The sequence below is a fragment of the Pygocentrus nattereri genome, chromosome 12 (assembly GCF_015220715.1).
Source record: "Pygocentrus nattereri isolate fPygNat1 chromosome 12, fPygNat1.pri, whole genome shotgun sequence".
Classification (NCBI taxonomy): domain Eukaryota; kingdom Metazoa; phylum Chordata; class Actinopteri; order Characiformes; family Serrasalmidae; genus Pygocentrus; species Pygocentrus nattereri.
Window position 1 is genome coordinate 19,324,680 of NC_051222.1, and position 22,386 is coordinate 19,347,065.

General features: G+C 40.8%; 1 protein-coding gene across 3 annotated transcripts in view; it reads right to left on the reverse strand.

The window, feature by feature from the left end:
- Positions 1 to 22,386, reverse strand: part of LOC108434663 (vang-like protein 1) — an 80,652-nt gene that overhangs the window by 20,033 nt on the left and 38,233 nt on the right. For all 3 annotated transcript variants that reach the window (XM_017709980.2, XM_037543206.1, XM_017709981.2), the window contains exons 4-5: positions 6,871 to 7,302; positions 5,162 to 5,337 (exon numbers count right to left, since the gene is read on the reverse strand). In XM_017709980.2, coding sequence (XP_017565469.1) covers positions 5,162 to 5,337; positions 6,871 to 7,302 — 608 coding nt within the window. The remainder of the gene's footprint in view (positions 1 to 5,161; positions 5,338 to 6,870; positions 7,303 to 22,386) is intronic.

Genomic DNA, 22,386 nt, shown 5'->3' on the forward strand with positions numbered 1-22,386 from the left:
CTACTATTTGCTGCTACATACATACACATGTTTACATATCTATACATATGCCTCTATACATATACACCCACCCACCACACACAATTCTACTGTTTGCAGCAATGTGTATATGTGTGTATATGCGTTCACGTGTCATGTGTCATGGAATGTGCTCAGCAATGAGGGCAAGAAGCCGCAACCATGCCCCCGTGGTCCAGAGACAGATAGGGAAGGACCCGGGGGACCCGGACCATCCACAGCCCATTAGGAACTCAGGAGACCTGAGGCCACACGCTCCGACGGCCACCGCGTGCACGCCCCAGAGGACGAAGAATGGAGGCCCCAGACAGAGCGCCCACAGACAAAGGGCAAGTGACCGGAGAGCCAGAGGCAATGAGCAGCCCACCCCCCCCGGCAGGCCAACATCCCCAGCATGAGCCGAGCATGCGGCCCCCGAGGGCCCAGGCGCCCGAGACCGGCCGACCCCCGGCAGGACCCCCCCCCCCCATGCCAGAAAGGCCCAAACCACCCTCAGGACACAACCGCCAAGGGAGCAGGGCAGGGACCACGCCACGATGTCCAGTCATGCACCCAGGGACCCACAGGGCACCCATACCCCGGGTGTGGGGCGGAGTCGGCAAGCAGCGGGGAGCGGTGGGGAGGGGTAACTCCTGCCCACCACCATGTACCACAGATGTCCAGGCTCAGCAAGTCATAGACCCAGGCCCAGCTGTCCACACACACATGTTCACATGCACCCACACACACCCACACCCGCACTCGCACACACCAGTCACCCACTCATGCATACACACGGAACATACATGGACTCACAGTATCGGCGGGCGGACACCAGCACGGGTCAGCGGTAACCCAGGGAGGCAGCCACCCCGGCCCCGAATGACCGGCCGGTCTCCCCACCAGGCAGGGTGCACCAAACCGGTGTGAGAGGACCTGCCCACCCCCCCCCCACACACTCAATATGTGTGTGAAATGAAAAGAATGTGTGTGAGCTACAGTGCAATTAAAATTGGAGGGACAGAGGCAATGTAGTACTGAATAACAGCGCACTGCCACGCTGCCCCCCAAGGCCCTCAATGTCTAATGTGTAAATAAAATTGAGGGGCAGGTAGCAGTGAGCAGATAAGTGAGGTCACATCAGCAGCGCCACCCACCATCCACTGAGTGACACCTGCCCCCCAAAGCCCTGTGTGTACTGTACTGTGTCATGAAATGTGTCATTGTAAGGGGGGAAAAAAGGGGAGGAGTGGGACATCACGCATCACAGCGAGCAGAGCCAGGTAGGTGGCCCTACTCACTGTAGCATGGGCCCCCCTCCCCCAGAACCCCCATGTGTAGTGTGATGTTTGACTGAGTGGGAGGAGGGGAAGGGTCAGGATAAGAAAGACCGAGAGGCAGAGAACTACCCCTCGGAGGAAGAGAGCCAGCTGGCGCTAGCTCACTAGGCACCTTTCTAGGGGGGACCTTTCTAACAACTTAGCTACAATTAGTTAGTGAAGTAGGCTACTTTTCAACCAAGAGTGATGTCTCTGTGACATATTTTTTACAAGTTGGCCCCTCTGAAACAGGATCCAGCCCCCCCCCACCACCACCAACCAACCCTGAACTATGGCTAACCTTCACTGATGTTCTCTGAGTGTTCCATTTCTCTCATAATGTTCAATGTAGTGCTCATCTCTCATGACAGCTACCCTATAGACTAGTGGTCACCAATTAGCACAATAATCGATAATGCTAATGGGCTGCTAATAGCTTGTATTGATTAACATGCTTGGTTGAGCTAATTCCAGCTAATATTTCAAGGGAGGAGGCAAAGCTTGGATCAGCAGAAAAGAGGAAAGAGACATCAAGGCCCAGGAATGAAGACAAACAGGCCGGAGGGTCCGGGGAGACGCATAATTATGATAACACAGCAGCCGCCAGGGCAGACAGTGAGCCAGAGACGCAGGAGTGTGAGCTCCACACCGCCCTGCTAATGATGACAGAGTGCAGCCCAGGAGTAGCGCCCCTCTACGGGATCCACTCAAAAAGCTGGGCTCTTCTGCCCTCCAGGACGGCTTCTATATAAATAACAGCAACATTAGCAAAAATTTTAGCGCCGTTAGAGACTAGGGGTAGATTTATAGATCCAAAGCTTCTCATGCTTGGAGATCTGGGTCATTTGGGCTGTAGAGTTAGCAAGTTTATTTGAAGACAAGAATGGAAAAAAAAAAATATATATATATATATATAAAAATAAACACCTGTGGAGGCTTAAACACATTGTGAGGGAATTTCTGCCAGTGGAAGAACACTGTTTCAACATTAAGATCTCTTCCTCACTGAACTTCTATTTCTACATTATCTTGAGCTTGTTGATTGCTTCGCTACTTCGCTGCACCTTTTAAACCCTTCGCTTAATTGCGCCTAAGTGTGTAAACAGAAGTTTATGTGATTAGCTGCAGCCTTAGTAAACTGAATCTTAATTTCTGGTGCATTACAAGTGCGTGTTGTGATATCAAAGCACATTTAGTGCTACAATTTTATCTTTAAAATCTAGTTTTATTATAAAATAACTAAAAGTTGTTAACATGGCATAACAACTAATACACTGTGGTTTTAAACATTATAAATTATGCGCCAAAACGTATTTGTAGATGTTTTATTCAATATTTCAAGAATTCCGAGAATCAGAAATGATTAAATGTTAAATAATATACTTCAACTACTTACATGAACCATTTTTGAAATACAATGATTTCTGGATATTTATTATACAAAAAGTACAAAAAGCATTTAACATAGAAAACTACGTTTCCCTTTGCTTTTTAAAACAAAACACACTGATGCACATGCTGATGAAGTTTCAAAAATAACCATTTACATCCGTCTATACAGTCCACATATGTAAACTAAGACACAAAAACAGCTTCTAATTCACTGTTTTTGTAAAGTCACAAAAAAACAGGACTCTGATGTATATCTGCATAATCTGCTTATAGCAGTTTAGCTCTATCCATTCTCACTGAGGTTCTAAGGAGTCTTTTTTAAACTTCACTGCTTTTTGAAAGTGGCACAATACAATGTAGCCAATCAGAACAGAGGCCATTTACATATTTACATATCTTAAAGGCACAATAACAAAAACTGTTGACGGAGACAAAGGAAGGTTAAAAACGGTCACTTAAAAATAAATTATGACTGATTTTGGTAAAATAACTTCTCAGGTGGAAAGCCGGGAAACATGAGAGACAAATGTAGGACCTTTTAAAACCTCTCACACCACAAAATTCTCACTGCTGTACAGCTTTCTCTGTCATTTCAGAATTTTTTATGGATCATTCTGGGCACATCTGAATTTTTATTTACAGCTTTCTAGTGTCCTACTCGCTATATGAAAGCTGTTAAATTGCAGAGGACTGACATATTAAAATCATATTGATGATGCCACAGCCATCCGTGGCCCGGGGGTCAAGAGAGCATTACCGGCCTTACTCTCTCTATCTAGGTTGCTAAGATCCCCCCCAGCACTAAATATATATTTGCATTTTCTTGTCTGAAACCAATTTTGCTTAATGTACTGAAAACATTGATTCAAAATTGTACGTGTGGCCCTGCGTGCCCAAAAATGCACATAAAAGGCCATAAGGTGTCCCACCTTAAAATATATATACAGGCAAAATACCAACTAATCAGTCTATTCATGAAAAGGTAATTGTTTTTAAATACAGTAATCAAGTTCAATTGAGTAATCACAGCAACCATAATATAGGGAGAGACAGAGACAGAGAGAGAGAGAGAGAGAGAGAGAGAGAGAGAGAGAGAGAGAGAGAGAGAGAGAGAGCACAAAGCAAACATTCTGGCAATAATAGCCCCCCTAGGGGGAAAATCTACAACACTGGCTTGAATTGCAGTGTGGGGTTCTAGCGCTGTGATCCTAACAAGCATCAGCATGACACTGCACCTTCTCTTCATGCTGAATTTCAGCATCACTACCAGCTAATGAGCGAAAAAGCTACCCGCTCATCATCTATAGTCCATCCGTCTCTACTTCGCAGCACGCTTTGGAATCTCTCCCAAAAGATGGCTGCGCTTTGTCAACATGACACTTACAGCATGAGCCAAAAAACTGGGAAACCAACAAACCCACACACCAACCATTCGTCAACAAGAAAAAAAAAGGAATATCACACCAATGCTTCTGCAGCCCCCCTCACTAACACGTTCAGTACTGTCCACACTTTCATTTTCAGAAGACCTAGTCAGGAATAGGCCTGTCAGTAGGGGTGAACAACATGATTCTCATCATTACTGTGATAAATTACATGAAATTATGTCACAGTATGTTTTTCTGAGCATATTGTGGACATCATCAGTACTTAAAGGACAAACTGCATGTTCCATAACAAAGAGAGCATAGAAAGTTAACTGGATTTGCACTGTACATGTGAAATGTTGAATAAAATCTTTGTACTGATATTGTCTTGCTCCAAACACTAAGTAAAAAGGCCAAAATACAGCTAAGTGGATTCCAGTTAATGAATGCTCACATTTACATGCAGAAAAAAGTTTGTCCCATAGTTTAAAAAAGTCACAGTAGCCATCTATAAGACATCTGTCAGTGTCAGAAACCACACATAGACATGAAAACTAATGTGCAGTGAAAAGGGGACAAGTTTGGAAGCCAATCCCCTGTAACAGGGTCCGGTGTTTCTAGGAGAAAAGTTGATAGTGATCTTAACAAGAAAAATCTGATGCAGTCTGAAACTAATATAGAGGAACCTATTGTGGAATTATTTCATTTACAGAGTACAACATCTACCCAAGTCACGTCCAGAAATGGTACTGTTTCCTACGTATTCCTTTGCTAAAAATGTGTCGCTTACCATACCAAGAAATCATGCTTTGAGATATCCATTATAAAACAAGGCCATTTTAACAACTGCTAATTATTTATATTCTACTGACCCCAGAATATTGATGCTTGATGATTGATGAAACATAAGCTTGATGTTTGGGAGTGAAGAGGGCAGTGATGTAACCCTTTGATTGTAAAATCTAACAACTGGGGAAAATGACCACCAAATAATCACAGGCAAGTGACTGCATAATAATCACACCAGGTCTACAGAGCGAGCAACAGTTAAAGAGCAGTAAAAGCAGTAAAAGAGCTCCGGCTCACCTAAGCTGTCCCAGGTTGTAGTGTCGTGTCTCTCCGTCTGTGGAGCGGGTGACGCAGATGGAGAAGCTGGGCTGCAGCTGTCTCAGCTCCAGCAGCACTATGGCCAGGTAGTGGATAAAGAGGAGAGCATCCACCAGGGATACTGCATACTGCACAATGCCCTGATAGTCCTGATCCTGGAGGAGAAGTGAAGAAACACATATTATAGTAAATAGAAGATTTAATAGATTTATTAATGATGTTTTTATAGGTACAGATGTCCTGACACAGATTATTCTTAGTCTGGGATTAAGCACACAGCTTTTTTCATTCAGTGGCCGTCATAAATTATTCAGTAACTGTTATCACTATTATCCACTTGCGACTGTAAGGAATGGAACTAACAACATAATAACACAAAACTCGATCACAAGACAGTCCATCACTGCAGCAGCAATACAATGAACAAACTTGCCATACAAGCCTTCATCACAGAGACTATTTGTGGAGGTCAGATGGCAGCTTGTCAGCTGTTCATGATCATGGTGAAAAAGTGAAAATGTCCCTTTGCTCATATGGTTGCCCATTTTATTTTCCCCTAGATAGATGCTGCTGACCTGCTACTGACACTAGAGGAATACAACACTGATGTGTGCAAGTGAACCTTCAATGGGCAGTCAAAACAAGAAAGCACTTTAATTCAGGCTTGACCAGTGTCTAGGATCACATTTTGGAAACTGGGACAAATCTGCTTTAAAAGGTCAGTTTAATTGTGTTCACACCGCTCTGAAAAAAGTACATATCTGTCTCATATTTGTGGGAAAAAAACACCTTGTGCCACTTCACCCCTGCTAAATGAATACAGCTTAAAGGATCCCACTGTTTTCTGCAAGATTCAGTCATTGAGATGTAGACAAAGTAAGAGCGGTTTGATATGAAGTTGTTCACTGAAGAGAAACTTATTGACTCTAATTTCTTTACAGTGGTGGTGATAGGAGGTCACAATGTCTACAACACAAATATAGCCATTTTATTTACTGTATCCTGAGTTTTTCCATACTTTACATGATAATTGTGAAATAGGGGTAAATCTGAAAAAATCTTTGGCTACAATTTTACCTCACAACAGCCTCCATTGTACCTCTCTGGCAAGAAAACATTTTTAAATATATGTTTTAGGCCAAATCCTTTAATACGTTTCACAAAATAATGTGTCAGGCACCAGTTAACATGTCATTTAAGTTTCCTGTGAAATAGCTTTTAGAGGTAATGAACATTTTAGATGTCTGGTTAACCCTAATCTTATCACCACCATTGTGAATATTCTGACTTGATAAATGTCTCATGAATGGCACATTTCGAAACAAACCACTCTGAATGACTTTTATTTACATCTTTATGATTTAATTATGCAGTCATTTTGAAAAAAGGTGGCAATTCCCTTTCAGTTAAAAACAAATAAATGCAGGCTTTAATAAATAAAGTCGGCAATAGTCTCCCAAAGGTAGAGCTGTTTATGAAAGACCGTTATATCATAATATAACATATCCAGTTACAACTCCACAGACCTGTATTAACCTTAGAAACATAAATTATAATCGTAATAGAACAGAACCGTAAGTTATACTTCTACTCTCCATAAATACTTATTAACTTTAAGACTACATTGAATTTGTGCCTGGAAAAGACCTCATGGCAACTTTTGCTTTCACACCCTTTTGACCTCTCACCTGTGTGTCCAAGATGCGCACTCCATAGAACAGCCAATAGGAAAGCACGAACAGGAACACCAGTGTGGCCAGCAGAGCGCGGAACACAAAGACCCGAGGCATGCCTGCTCTGGGTGGCCGGAAGAACAGCGCCCACACCGCTAACAATAAAATGAGCAGCTTGAAGGCTACTGAGATGAAGAGGCCCTCGCAGGCTGTGCCGCAGCCTCGCAGCCTGTCCGGCCACAGCAGGTGAGGCAGCACGAGAAAGGCCAGTGGCGTGAGGAGCACAAGCAGGCCCAGGATGATGGACAGGGAGACGGATAGGTAGCGCTTGCAGTCCAGACCCACACTGTCATCCAGGTCCTTGCTGATGCGGACAATGTCCTCCTGAGAGAGTGAGTGCTCAGAGGTGCCAGTGACGGCTGTGGTGGTCTCTCCCCAGTTGTCATCCTAAAGAGAACACAATCTCTGCTTAAAACAAGAATAATACTAATGTAGTGATACAGTATTCAGAAACATTCACAAAAGTAATGTCATTTGATTTTGTACTTATAAATATGAAGAAAAATCATGAATATATAAGCATAAACATCCACTGGGTTAAAAATAAGACTGATGGAAAAAAAATGTTTTCAGACACCAAATTAACAACATTAGTATTTTGTTGCAAAATGATGTTGGCAAGTATAGCATTAGTAAAAATAGATACATGCACTGGCGGTATATTAAATAATAAAACGAATGTCTTAATACTAATGTACAATTTAATACAAACAAACGTTTTAATAACTTGCAAGAAAACCAAAACTAGCATATGCTGTGTTTTGAAGGTGGTACGGTGGTATCACCAATATCGGTGATACAGCTAAACCAGCACCAGACCAGCACAGAACAAACAGCAGAAATAAACTAGTGTTAATGATTAATTCACTGAAAAACTACTAGAGTAATTACTCTGGGTTATTTTAAGGTAATAAGGTTCAACTGTCAAGGTTCCACAATGTTTGCTACCTAAGATAATTATCTTACCTTGCTAAATGAGCTGAAAGGCACTCGCAACAGAACATAAAACCAAAAGCTTTAAGAAAGAGGAGTTATTTATTTAAAAATGACATAATAGAAAGAAAACTGTAAACAAACACAGTAGCCAAGATTTGTTAGCTGAACTATAGCAAACTATTATATTAAATTATTATAGCAAAAACGTACTGTTACAGGGAAAAACATGCTCAAGTGTTTTCAGTAGCCTCAAATAACCACTTCACTAACCACTGAAAGCGGTGGCTAAAGAGTCGTGGAGCTAAAAGAAATATTATATATATATATATATATATATATATATATATATATATATATATATATATATATATATATATATATATTGGACAGATGTCTAGACATAATAAAAGTATCTCTGAAAACAGTCTGTCCGATACGCTTTCTTTCATACTCTTCCATACGAATTGCACCTGGAAGATTCAAAAGATATGAACAATCACAGAGAGCAGAATGGCTGCATACTGCAACGCAGCCCAGTCAACCTCGCACGTCTACTGAGCGAGCTCTGTATCTGTTTATTTTTCCTCCTCACAGAGCGCAAAATAAACACAGCCTCCCTTTCTGAGGTCAAGTCCCAGCAGCAGCACTCAGGAGAAAAAAGAAGGGAAAATGACAGTCACTCAACCGGTTAGCACCTCAGGCTAACACTGTTGCGCTGAGATAAACACCAGAACGCATTAGAGAGGATGTAGTTGCAGCCTGCTAAAAAGACGCTCTGATCGCGTGTGAAGTGGTATTAATAATACAGTGTGGTATGCGTATCTGTTTGTTTTGTATGCAATTAAGACACAAAGGAAAATCTGAAATCGTGTAGCATGTTTAGCCCGCTAGCAAACCGTTCTGCTTCAAGGCAGATAGAGTGAAATTCAATGCATATACCCAGCTGCAGCTTCGGTAGGGCCCTTTTGATTCAATTAAACTTTAACTCAAGTTGAAATAACTGCTATCGTTTCGAATGAGGCCATTTGAAACAGCTCATTTTGCCTGATTTGCGAGAGCTGAGATGATTTCACTTGTGTCTCCCGAGACCTGAAGCTCGTCTCGTGGCCTGCTAGAAATATCAGTACAGACCTGCATGTTCACCAGCAAAACCAGCGCAAGCTGTGTTTTGGATTATTGGTGCAATCATGAAATTTTAGCTGACGACTGTCATAAAATAATTGGAATTTACAATCGAATTGTCTTTTCTTGTTCAATGTGTTTACAAAAAATTGTTTACAAAAAACCCTTAAAATCCCAGGCTTGTGACATACTAAGGCTTATTATTCAGTGACTTCATGGACTACAAGGCAAAGTAGCTGAGTTACTCTTAGGTCTCAATAAATGTCTTCATTACTTTCTTTCATTTACATTTATTTGCCTCAACCCAACACACTCAATTCATATTCTCTTTGCTGCAGCATAATATGACAGTGCAGTCTAACAACTGTGGAAAATGACTGCAACCAACTTAGATAATTGCGATCGTCTGAAATGATTGCAATTAGTTGATTATGTGATTGTAACAGCTCTACCGCTGGTTAGCAACAATGGAAGCTGACATGCCGATCACCACAGTAACCACCACCACTATAATAATAAAATTAATAACAAATTTTTCAAGGACCCAAAGATGCTTACATTTACAGCAGTATGCAGTACATCAAGCAAACAGGACAACAGTAATACAGACACAGACAATGGGAAACAGGGAAAACCAAATGGAGGAGTAGTTTGAGGAAGGTTACAGGCAAGAGAAAATAGGTATGTTTTAAGGTTAAATTTGAATGTGGGGAGAGAATCAGACCATCGGACTTGCAGGGGAAGAGTTCCAGAGAGGAGGAGCAAAACTAGAATGAAAGAATGAAGGAGCGGTCACTAGCCCATCTGAAGAAGACCTGAGAGCATGAGTGTGTTTGTAGGGAAGAAGAAGACAGACAGATAAAGAGAAGCCAGATTGTTGTGATCATGTGTTTTGGATGATGGTATACTGGTACGACTATGCTGGGTGACCAGTTAAACCAGACCAGCCTAAACCAGCTTAGACCAGCATGGAATTTACACGGGTCTAACCTTTTTTACTTCAGCAGGGTGTGGATGTCCTAAAACGTACAGTCGGATTTTTGTACAGGATACAATAAATATGGTATTCATGCAGGGTATCACATCACATCACATCACATATGTTTACAGTTACGTTCATGTAAAACAATGCGTCTTACTGTGGTTTGTATAAAATAATTCAATAAATGAATGAGTCACCAAGTTAACTCGATGAACTGCTGCCAAGCACAGGCCTACTAAGACTGTTCAGAGGCTACAAAGCATCAAAATAAGAGACAGAGAGACCTAAAATAAAGAGCTGCCTCAGTCAGGGCTGTTCAGCACTGAGTAATAGGTTAAGACAAAGAAAAAAGGGTCGTGGGTCCAGAGTGAATGTTAAAATAACACAGATAATGCCTCCCAAATAGCAGTCATAACACAACACACAGCGCTACCCTCACATACACGTACAAAGGGCTGACCGCACTTCCTGCCATCCCTGTGCGTGTGGTCCTAAAACAACACTCATGCACAAAAGAACTTCATCATGCTATATGGATGTGTGTGCGTGTGTGTGTGTGTGTGTGTGTGTGTGTGTGTGTGTGTGAGTGTGTGTGAACGTGTGTGTGTGTGTGTGTATGTGTGTGAGATACTGAAATGACGTCAGGGAGAGCGAGATGGTGGTGTAATGTGCCGAGTTGGCAGAGCTCTTTGTCTGGCCTGAGGGCAGCAAAGTGACATCGGAAGGAAAGGAAGACAGAGAGAGAGGGGAAAAAAGAATAAAGGGAGAACAGGCAGAATGGAGGGATTGGCTTTTCATCATGACACACGAGAAGAGTCCAAAGTGGACAGAGCACACCGCCATAATCAAGAGCAGCACTCGTTTCATTCTTATGGTCAGTTTCTCACATCCAGAACAAGCCTAAATCTAAATATATCAGCATTTTAACGGGAGAAACACAACTGGCAGTTTTGTAGATTTTATAGGACATCGATAGCATCCAAACAAGCTCTGGTTCCGCACTGTTTTTGTCTATTAGAAACCCAGCAAGCTCTGGGTCAAGTGGGCCACTTTGAGAACAGGTGCTGGATAGTTACAGAAGAAGTTATACTTTCACATAACTCAACATGTATCTAGCAATATTCGTATTTCAATGACATCTGCAGGAGAAAATATACTCATGTGTATATTTATATACTATAAATTTACACAGGACAAAATACTTTGAAACACTTTTTCTTGTCACAGAGCATCACAGCAGCAATTCTAAAAAAGGCTATTTTTTTTTCTTACCATAGACAAAAAGATTAGAGCAAAAGTTCCTTTTAGAGTAATGTTGCTTTCAACCAAATGATGATCTCCAAGGTCTACTGGAATGAATCTCCAAGGTCCACTGGAATTCTAAAAGTATACTATAAACACACATACATGTACACACAGTATAAAGGGAGTCCTGTTTATTAAATTTCAAAACACGATATAAATAAATAGGTATGTAACCAGCTTACTGTACAGTGCTGGAGTAGATACCAAACTTTTTCCTTAAACTTAATGTAGTTAGGTTATAACTGAAGTTTGGGGGAGACACGCCTGAAACCCCTCCTTCTTTCAATCGAATGCCCAATGAATTCACATTCTCATCTTCCGTTCCTGTAACGAAGGGTTCGCAATCCCCATGGCCACAACATCTCCTCTGTGTTGCTCAGTCCTGCATCAGTCCTACTTCAGCGATGAGGGTGGTCTGGCCTTCTAGCTACAGGTAGAAGCTGCCCAGCCGAAGTTCTCAGAGTTCTCCCTCCTCCCTCAATCGGTATTTCCTCATACTATCCCCATGTTGATGGCATGGTATGAGCTTACAAACAAGGGCTTACACTGCTGTCTGAGGCAGCCTTATCCATGAACTCACATAAGCTGGTGTACTGAATCTAGGGAGCAGACATTTTCCTAGAAGGCACATTTTCCTTAAAACATTTAAAAAGAGCAAATCTTTATACATGATCATTTCTAATGATTTTCAAATTTGTTTGGCCTTATTTTGAAGCCACAGTGAGCCTCAGTAGTTATTAAACTAGCTACTGCTAGTTTCGAAACCTGCAGCTTCTTCCTGACTTCCTGAAAAAATTATACAATGGGATGTAGAACATGTGAGTGGTGCAGAATGGGAGTGCAACACGGAGCGGAGAGGTGTGATTTTGCCCAGAACACAGAGTGACTTTTAAGAAAGTAAGAGCGTCGTTGTTCTCTCTCACTACAAAATCGCTCCATCCCATGAGCCAGTGTTTCTTTTCCCCCCACACTGACGATCAGTGTGTGACATGAGTGATGTGGCGGCATGACTGCTACAGCTCACACATGATGGTCATTCATACACAGCGTTTGAGCTGGAGAGCTGCTGAAGATTGCACACGCAGAAAAGCACATGCATTTACCCTCGGCAGTTTTCTGGCTTGTGACAGCCATCGTTTCAAGTCTATACTCACGGAAAAACATGTGTAGTACAGAATGTTTTAACTAGCCCATAAAATATATACTTCATAAAATGAAGTGCATGAGACATTGTTCAAGACGTAAAATGAATATCAGAAGAATGAATCATGTGTAGCAGAAGCTGATGTGTAAGTGCGGAGAGAGCGATGAGCAGGAAACAGAAAACCCAGAGCAGAGCTGGAGCTGAGTGACTGCAGAATGTTTTGAGTGAGGAGCAGAAATGTCTGGCACTCCATTCCACTCTGCTCACATACTTTGGTGGATATATACATAAATTCATAAACAGATGTCAGTATATGGAAACAGCCCAGTGTAACGATCAGAATACAGCATACATGTATAACTACACCACTAAGCCTAATCTATGTCTGAGAAACCAACCCTTAATGTCAAACACAGTAATACTCAACATCAGCAGCAATATACAGATCAGGCAGAGGTCAGGTTAGACTGTAATGAAGAATTATGAGCATCAAGCAAAGCCAGGAGAAAAACGGCACTGCTCCTAAAATGAATCAGTATGAAAAGCAAGACGGGCTTTCAAAACACGATCATAAATTTATCTGCTTATATGCTGGAACAGCCCAGGATACACATAAGTACAGAAACTCTTACAGTCAACAAGTTTTTTTTTTTGGCTATGAGTAATGCTATGAAAGCTGAATGTGCTGAGGGTCAACACAGAGCTACAGGAAGAGCAGGAAGAGAGTCATGTTACAGTGAGCTCACAAATCTCTCTCTCTCTCTCTCTCTCTCTCTCTCTCTCTCTCTCTCTCTCTCACACACACACACACACACACACACACACACACACACACACACACACACACACACACGAAAGATACAATAAAACAGATGTAGCTTGCCATTCACATTACAATTGATTACATTTTGTATTGAGTTTTAACAGCACACACAAAAACTGATGTTTTTAAACAACGTTAGGATGTGGGACCACATATCCATCCATCCATCCATCCATCCATCCATCCATGCATTTTCTAAGCCGCTTCTCCGTCAGGGTCGCGGGGGGTGCTGGAGCCTATCCCAGCAGTCTTCGGGCGGAAGCCAGGATGGGACCACATATGTGCACTATAATTATTAAAGTGACTAATATGTAATAATAATTTCCACTATGAATTACACTAAAAGATATTTAATGTCTGTTTCAACAGGAAATTAAATAAATGAAGATGGACTCTGATTTTTAGTAATGTATAACAGAAAAACTGTATGTGCTCTATGCATTATATACATTTTGGTACCGATATATAGTAACAATAATAATAATCATCTATAGGTCTACATATACACTATATTGCCTAAAGTATTCACTCACCCATCCAAATCATTGAATTCAGGTGTTCCAATCACTTCCATGGCCACAGGTGTATAAAACCAAGCACCCAGGCCTGCAGACTGCTTCTACACACATTAGTGAAAGAATGGGTCGCTCTCAGGAGCTCAGTGAGTTCCAGCGTGGTACCGTGATAGGACACCACCTGTGCAACAAGTTCAGTTGTAAAATTTCCTCGCTACTAAATATTCCACAGTCAACTGTCAGTGGTATTCAGTGGTGGACAGTAACTAAGTAAATGTAATTAGTTACTGTACTTAAGTAGTTTTTTGTGTATCTGTACTTTACCGAAGTTTTTCCATTTTGGGCGACTTTTTACTTTCACTCCACTACATTTCAAAGTCAAATATCTTACTTTTTACTCCTCTACATTTTGAGAAATCTTTCGTTCCTTTTGGCTTATGTGTGTATAAAAAAACGCAACATGTCAAAACAAAAGAAGCGTGAAGCAAGAACACCAATCAGGGCACAGCGCGCACTTTGTTGTGAGCTTCTTTTGACCTGTTGGGCATACGACCCAGTGCAAGCATTCGGTTCAACGTCAGAGCAGCAGTGTAAGACCTACAGATGCAGCGTAGTAAAGGAAACTCATTTGTGAATCTGTGTTTAAAGCAAGTTTTTATTAAACTTAAACTTGTAACTAAGTTGCAAACCTTAAACTGAAACTTTGCTTGGTCACACAAAGTTATTTCAGAGCCACTCGGGTTCTACCTAATAGAAATCGTTTACATTCAGTGTTTTGTGCTTATGATAATTTTAGTAGACATCAGACGAATTAATGACGTTCTATTAAAAGATTGGGTTACGAAGAGTGACACTAGAGTATTTTCACCTAAAATGATTTAATAAAGCAAGAATCTTGTTATAAAAACAGTAATAACACATCAGAGTCATAATTAATCTTTTAGTACTTTTACTTTCAATACTTATGTACATTTGAAGGCAAATACTGTTGTACTTGTACTCAAGTGGAGGTTTAAAGGGAGGACTTCTACTTTTACTGGAGTAATATTTTACCTTGGGTATCTCTACTTTAACTCAAGTACATGATTTGTGTACTTCATCCACCAGTGGTGGTATTATAACAAAGTGGAAGTGATTGGGAATGACAACAACTCAGCCACGGAGTGGAAGGCCACATAAACTGACAGAGCGGTCAGCGGATGCTGAGGTGCATAGTGCGCAGAGGTCGCCAACTTTCTGCAGTCAATCGCTACAGCCCTCCAAACTTCATGTGGCCTTCAGATTAGCTCAAGAACAGTGTACAGAGAGCTTCATGGAATGGGTTTCCATGGTCGAGCAGCTGCACCCAAGCCTTACATCACCAAGTGCAACGCAAAGCATGGAATGCAGTGGTGTAAAGCGCCACCACTGGACTCTAGAGCAGTGGAGACGTGTTCTCTGGAGTGTCACGCTTCTCCATCTGGCAATCCGATGGATGAGTCTGGGTTTGGAGCTTGCCAGGAGAACAGTACTTGTCTGACTGCATTGTGCCAAGTGTAAAGTTTGGTGGAGGGGGGATTATGGTGTGAGGTTGTTTTTCAAGTGTTGGGCTCGGCCCCTTAGTTCCAGTGGAAGGAACTCTTAATGCTTGTGTGAAAGAACTTGACTGCCCCGCACAGACTCCTGACCTCAACCTGATAGAACGCCTTTGGGATGAATTAGAGCGGAGACTGTGAGCCAGGCCTTCTCGTCCAACATCAGTGTCTGACCTCACAAATGCACTTCTGGAAGAACGGTCAAAAATTCCCATAAACACACTCCTAAAGCTTGTGGAAAGTCTTCCCAAAAGAGTTCAAGCTGTTATAGCTGGAAAGGGTGGGCTGACATCATATAAAACCCTATGGATTAAGAATGGGATGCCACTCAAGTTCATATGCATGTGTAGGTAGACGAGGGAATACTTTTGGCGATACAGTGTACCTCAACTAACAGGCATCCACATGTGAAACTTACACTTACGTGCTGACCCTGTCTCACTAACATAGTGTCCATAGGACAAACACCATATGTGCACTGCAACAAGTCATATCTACTGAGCTCCTGATGATGCTCAAACAGATCAGACCTTTCTGCAAAGAGCTGAGGCACTCTACAGGCTCACGGGAGTAGAAAAAGTATGGAAGAGAATGGATGTAAGTGCTCTCACAGGGAAGAATACTGGCTTATATATAGCACAAAGAACGAAGAATAGCGTAGAAAAACTAGGCTGCTTTTATTTCCAGCAGGAAACAACAAAGCCCCATAACGATACCTCCACTCACAGGCAGAGAAGCTGAAGAAAAAAAAAAAAGACTTATTAACATTTCATATTGCCAATATGAGATGGTGGTCTAAAGTACCATCAAGCTCAAGTCTAAATGAAACCTGTCAAAAACAATCCTGAGAAAGAGATTTAAGACCTAATAGTTGTTCAAAAGGCTGCATGTTTTTCAAACCAAGATGACTTTGAATGGCTTTGCTACTTAAATGCACTTCCATAATTGATTACACTGTTAGTTACACTGAATTCCTACATTCTGTATCGATAGGCTCATATCTGTACTTCTTTTTCATTTATGTTATAGGTCAAACATGTAAGATGTGCCTTTACTTTCTGCAAAACAAAACTGTACACACACCTTTCATCAAATTCATATCATAATAAAAACTCCAGTTCTATTTACGAACACGAGGTGGTAACAGTTGAAAGTTTAGAACCTGTATTTCTGATAGAAAGGGCCCATCTAATATTGCTTCACGTATTTTACTTTTTCCCCTGAGGCCAACTATAATATTTGTGTAGTTTTATGTACTATATACAGCCATAATTCATATTCACATGACCATTTTTCAACCTCTCTTAATATATTTTTTGTGACACTATTTTTGTGTACCTTTGTAAATGAGCTCTGTTTCTATTGGCCATCCTTTATTGCACCTCATTAAAAAAGCTGTCCAAGCTGAAACACTTCGTATAACTTCAATATGAGTGAGCACAGCTAAAATGCTGCAGGATGAATAGATGGATACACTTAAATTGGTTTTCATGACGTCACAAGAACAAAGAAATTGCCTGTTTTTGCAGCTTAGTCTCTATATATACACTGTACACACTGAGGGTTCGTCTTGAAACCTTAACAGTGTTTATAGATAACATCACACTATTATTCTAAATAATCTTTAAAGAAACGTGACACGACACCTTTGATATCAAATTACACACTGCTTTTATCATGACGTGATATTTGTAACAACCAAAGGTTAAAGGCGAAGTTAAAAACTGGAAAGCATTCACATTCCTAACAAGAACAAGCACAAGCTGGAAGCCTGGTCATTAACGGGACTACTGAGATACACAACACTGTCCTGAAAAACAGTGATGCACTGAATTTACATGATCCAAATGTGTACATAATCTCCTCATGAATAAAATATCCTACAGCAGCACAGTTCTGTCTGTCAGTTTACTTGCTTGTGACAAATGTGTTGACGTGGTATATTTTATTAATGTAGAAATGATGTACACATATGAATACAAAGTCAATTCAAACCCCCAGTGTCATAATCTCATAATTCCAAGAAATATCTTCTAGTTATCTGCACACTGAAGATGCTATTCAGAGGTGTTCAGCTGATGCAATGACAGATCTGTCACATTCGATGTTGCATTCAATCCTGCTGCTGCTTCAAACAGTCCTAATAAATCAATTATGCTTTAAAAATATGATCTAAATGTTCTTGGTGGAGGTCAACGCTTCCAGACCTGCCATGCAGCTCACACTGAGAGAATAATGACCTTTTCCACATATCTCCACATATGTGTCCTACCTGCTGCAGGTCTGAGGGTGGTGAGCTCTGCTCCTGTACTGCAGGTTCACTCTCTAACACTGGCTCTTCCATATCCTTCCGACTGAAGCCTGGAGTGTATGAGCACGAGAGGCAAGCGAATGCGCTGTGGAATGCAAGCGCTGGCTTCACTGCTTTTTGTGACAGAATTTAAAAAAAAAAAATCTCCCATCATGCATTGTGTCCTATAGTCATGGGCACCGTGGTTTAACGTAAGGGCTTTCAGTGGAGGCGAAGAAGCGAGGGGGCAGGTCACATGGGATGTCTGAATGGCAAAGGAAATGTGTGGTGGTGGTGGGGGGAGTCCATTAAACAAACAATTCTGCCCCCCAGAGAGAGAAAGGGCAAACAACATAATCAACCAATTAGAGTCTCGTGGATACCGTGAGATACTCGTATCCAATATAACAAGAAAGGATCTAAGGGTGACCCCTGAGGCACTCCCTCTATATCTGTCTATGTATCTCTCTGTCTCTCTCTCTCTGGCTTTCTCCAGTCCATTCCACTTTTGCTCCACTTCTTCCAACTGAGAGAACAGAGTATGTTAGAGCCTCTCTCTCTCTCTCTCTCTCTCTCTCTCTCTCTCTCTCTCTCTCTCTCTCTCTCTCTCGCTCTCCCTCCCTTGCTCAGCCAGCAGCAGCAAAACACAACACAAAAGGAGAAAACATTTGACACTGTCTGAACAAGCCATCCATAAACAGAGAGAGAGTGAGTGGGAGTGAGCGAGAGAACTCTTCTTGTGCAAATTAATTATGAATGGAACTACAATAGCAAAGTGAAAACCACTGGGAATGAATGAGTGAATGAATAGCAGCGGGGAGGAAGGATAAAGCAAGACAGAATTTTGAGGGAACAAAGTACAGAAGCAATGATCTTGCATTATGCAACACTCAGTGTGTTGAGGTGGAATTTTGGGAGCAAAAGAGCCAAATTCCCAACTTCAATCTGCCTATCAGAACAAATGAATATGAGCTGAAGATGATGAGCACAGCTCCAGGTGGCTTTCCATCAGCTTAATGCTAATAAGTCTAGAGTTGTTACTTTCAGGTTGCCATAGTAACCTAGTTTATTATAATAGTTTAGAGTGTAATTAAGTGAATAGGAAATTAATTATATTTACAGTTGATTTACATTCTGTATCAACAGACTCAAGTCTGCTCTTCTGACTTTTTGGTTTGTTTTCATATGACAAGAAAAGACATGGCAAAAATGTATAAGAACAATAATCATCAAAGTATCAAATTCAAACAAAAAAGACACCTCCTCTCCTACTTATAAATGCATAAGTATACTTATAAATGAAAGTAAGTATCTATATGTAGCAATAATAATATAATAATAGTAATAAGTACCACATGTATCCTACATCTTTTAAGAGTTTCATTCCAAATTGCTTTACATCCATTTGTACAATCTGTGAAAATAGCGAGTTTTTGAAAAGAATAACATCTGATGTATAATGGAAACCACATTTTTAATCTTCTAATAAAGATGCTGTTAATTATAGAATAGCATCAAGTATTTATACGTAATGTGTCTTATGCATATTCCATATTTCGCTGTTGTTGGAACAAAACCTTGTATATCCAAAATGGTAACTTTACAGGAGAAAGAAAAAAACATGCTTTACTTTAAATGTAAGTCAATGGAACCAGACGTCTTTCCAGTAATTCCAGGTAATTTCTTGTGGTCCATTCAACAGAAAAATTATGCACAGTGTAAAGGGCAACAGGCACGTTCAAACCATGCCAAGAGAAAGACAGTAGCGATATATGGAATACATATAATATGCATATACGCACACACAACAATAACTGTATAATAACAGAAATAACTGTGAGTTCTGAAGGTTAACCCTGCAGTGAAAACCATTCATGCGCATATGTGCACCACAGCTTTACAGTTCACTTTCAGTTAATTTTCAAAAAGCAGACACAACACAACAAGTTTCACACACGTATGAACACATAACCTGCTCCTGTGTGTATTCAAACACAAAAAAATCAGCTCTCACACACACACACACACACACACACACACACACACACACACACACACACACACACACACACACACACACACACACACACACACACAGTGTTCCAGCCAAACTATCCTCATGATTGAACTGCCTTCCAGATGAACTGTGCTCACATCGTATTAGATACATTAATTACAAATGCACAATCCAGTTACGCCCACAGTGTCCCAGTACATCTTTTGAATCTGACTTTGAATACAGCTGCCTCTTCTGCCTCTCCATCACCCAACAGTGAAAAAAAGACATACAGGGCAGCACTGTTTGCTGTTGCGAGTTAAACTGCTAACAGACCAGCACACCATGCTATTTATACCATCACAGTGGGTCATGGCCACTCAGCCAAAGCTCGTTTGGACAATCTGGCACAGCTGCAAAACTTGACCTTTTTACACGAACACAGGAAAAGCACTTCAAAACTCAATCCCTCAAACAAAGGGGAAATGGTGGTCCACCAGTAGATAAAGCATATCCATATTAATTCCACTAGTTAAAAAAAAACAAGAACAAGGGGTCACAATGTTTATACCACAGATATAGCCACTTTATTTGATAGGTAATGACCAGTTAACCAACCTGCGTCTTCTGAGTTTTATTTGTAATGTTTATAAAAGTACCTTGCATACACCTCTCCATCATTAATGGATTTTAAAAAGTCCATTTTAGGCCAAAAGAGTGTGCACAAGCCTACTGTAACACAATGTTTCAGGCACCAGGTCACATGTTTAGACCTATTTCACGCTAACTTGCTGTGAGTTAGCTTTAGAAGCACTAAACTCTCCAGACATCTGGTTCCTATCAGCCCACTGTGAACAATTCTGACTCAGTAGGTTTCTGTAAAATTATTCATTTCACACCAAGCCACTGACTTTATGTGCATATGAGCAAATTAAGCACGGTATAATTGTATATTAATCATTTCTTATTTGTGATTCTGTGGAAAGTGTGGACTTGCACAACACCACACTTCTGGTTGTTATTTATTTATTTCATGATTCAACACTGATGAAAAGTCACTGTGGTTTATAGAGTCTCATGCCATGTTTACAGAGTTGCAGCACAATTTTTAAATCAAATACTTTTTAAGAGCCTAACAAAGGAGAAATAATACTATTTACCCTCCATACAGAAACATCCACTTTCTGCACGCAGCCACGTTAACGTGAACCTTAAACCTCACGCACTTCATATGCAGTCACACTGATATGTAATTTGTCTGCAGAGTCATTCACCTTAGTGGTTGTATTATTAAGGTACTAATGATATTGTTGATTATCAGTCCACTGATACAAAGCACACCCACAACTATTACTGCTGCTGTGGACAAACAGCTGGTCTATTATCTCTACTGCCCTGTCTTAATGTTGTATAGTTATTGTAACTCTGTACACAAGAGTTTACTGTATAGTGTTTGTATAGTTTGTCTGTCTTTACTGTCAGTGCACTGCCATTCTTCATTAAATGTAGCACGTGTCTTGTAGAAACTACCTTTCAAACCTCTCTCTCAACACGTGATTGAAAAAAATCTATAAAGCTGACTTTGATTTGAAAAGAAACAAATGTAAAGAATATGAATCAAATTCATTTGAAAATGTATGTATTAATAATGTATTTTGCTTAATGCACTTCAGTGTTTGGAATACATTTCAAAATGCAACAATGTATTTCAAATATATTTCACACACAAAAAATCTATATGCCCATGTAGTTTTTCTGCACGGGGCTGCACAACAACTATAAAAACTCAGTATGATATAAACTGATGCCCATTTTATTCAAACAGATTGATAACAAAACATGGATGTATGCTTTAAGATATACGCATCATGTAGGTTTTTCAGTGTTGATCATCAGTTCTTCTGTCCTATAGTCCAGTTTCTGACCACAAGTTAACTGGACTCTGTTAAGCTTGTCATTTTTGCTTGGTGTTCTGAATTAATATACATGATGGCTTTTTATTACCCTTCATAACCCTGTTTATAAGTTTTCTTTTAATACTACGACCTTAATAAGACTTTAAGGATCCACTGGAACCCTGGTTTATCATTTCTTGACGTCCAAAAAAAAAAGGGGGGGGGGGGGGGGAGTCAGAAGTGTATGTAAATTGAATGTCAATATAATTCATTACTTAACTATGACATTTATTATCCAATTACGGAATTGATTTAAGCAGCTTAGTAGTGTGGGATTAATAAGTGAGTCCTGATAGAGCGTCAATGATATAGTATCAGGAGGCACGACACATTTGATCCTAAGTGGAGACGGACTTAAAGCGTTAGCACATTAGCATTGGCCTTGGGTTTTGGAGCGATTCCCAGGCAGGAGCTCCACAGCTGCGTTCAGACACACACTGGACTCCTGTGTGCAAACATGGCACAGCCAGACTCCTCAGGGAAACCCCACAGCACACACACACACATGCACAAGTTCACTGAGCACTGGGTTGAGTTCATAAAGATTAAGGTCATTTATAATCATCTGTCAATGACTTACGGTCTACACACAAACAACAGCCACACACACACACACACACACACACACACACACGCACACACACCACCCATACCCTACAGCATACCCGTGCACCATTCAGTAACAGAGCACACAGTGCTGTGCAAAAGTCTGAGACCACCCTTTATGTGCGCAAAAGCCTTAACAACTTATTATGATATCAGTTTTTCAGTGTTTTCAGTATGTAATGTGTCCAGCCTTCTGGTCTATTTTTGGGAGACTTTGATGCCT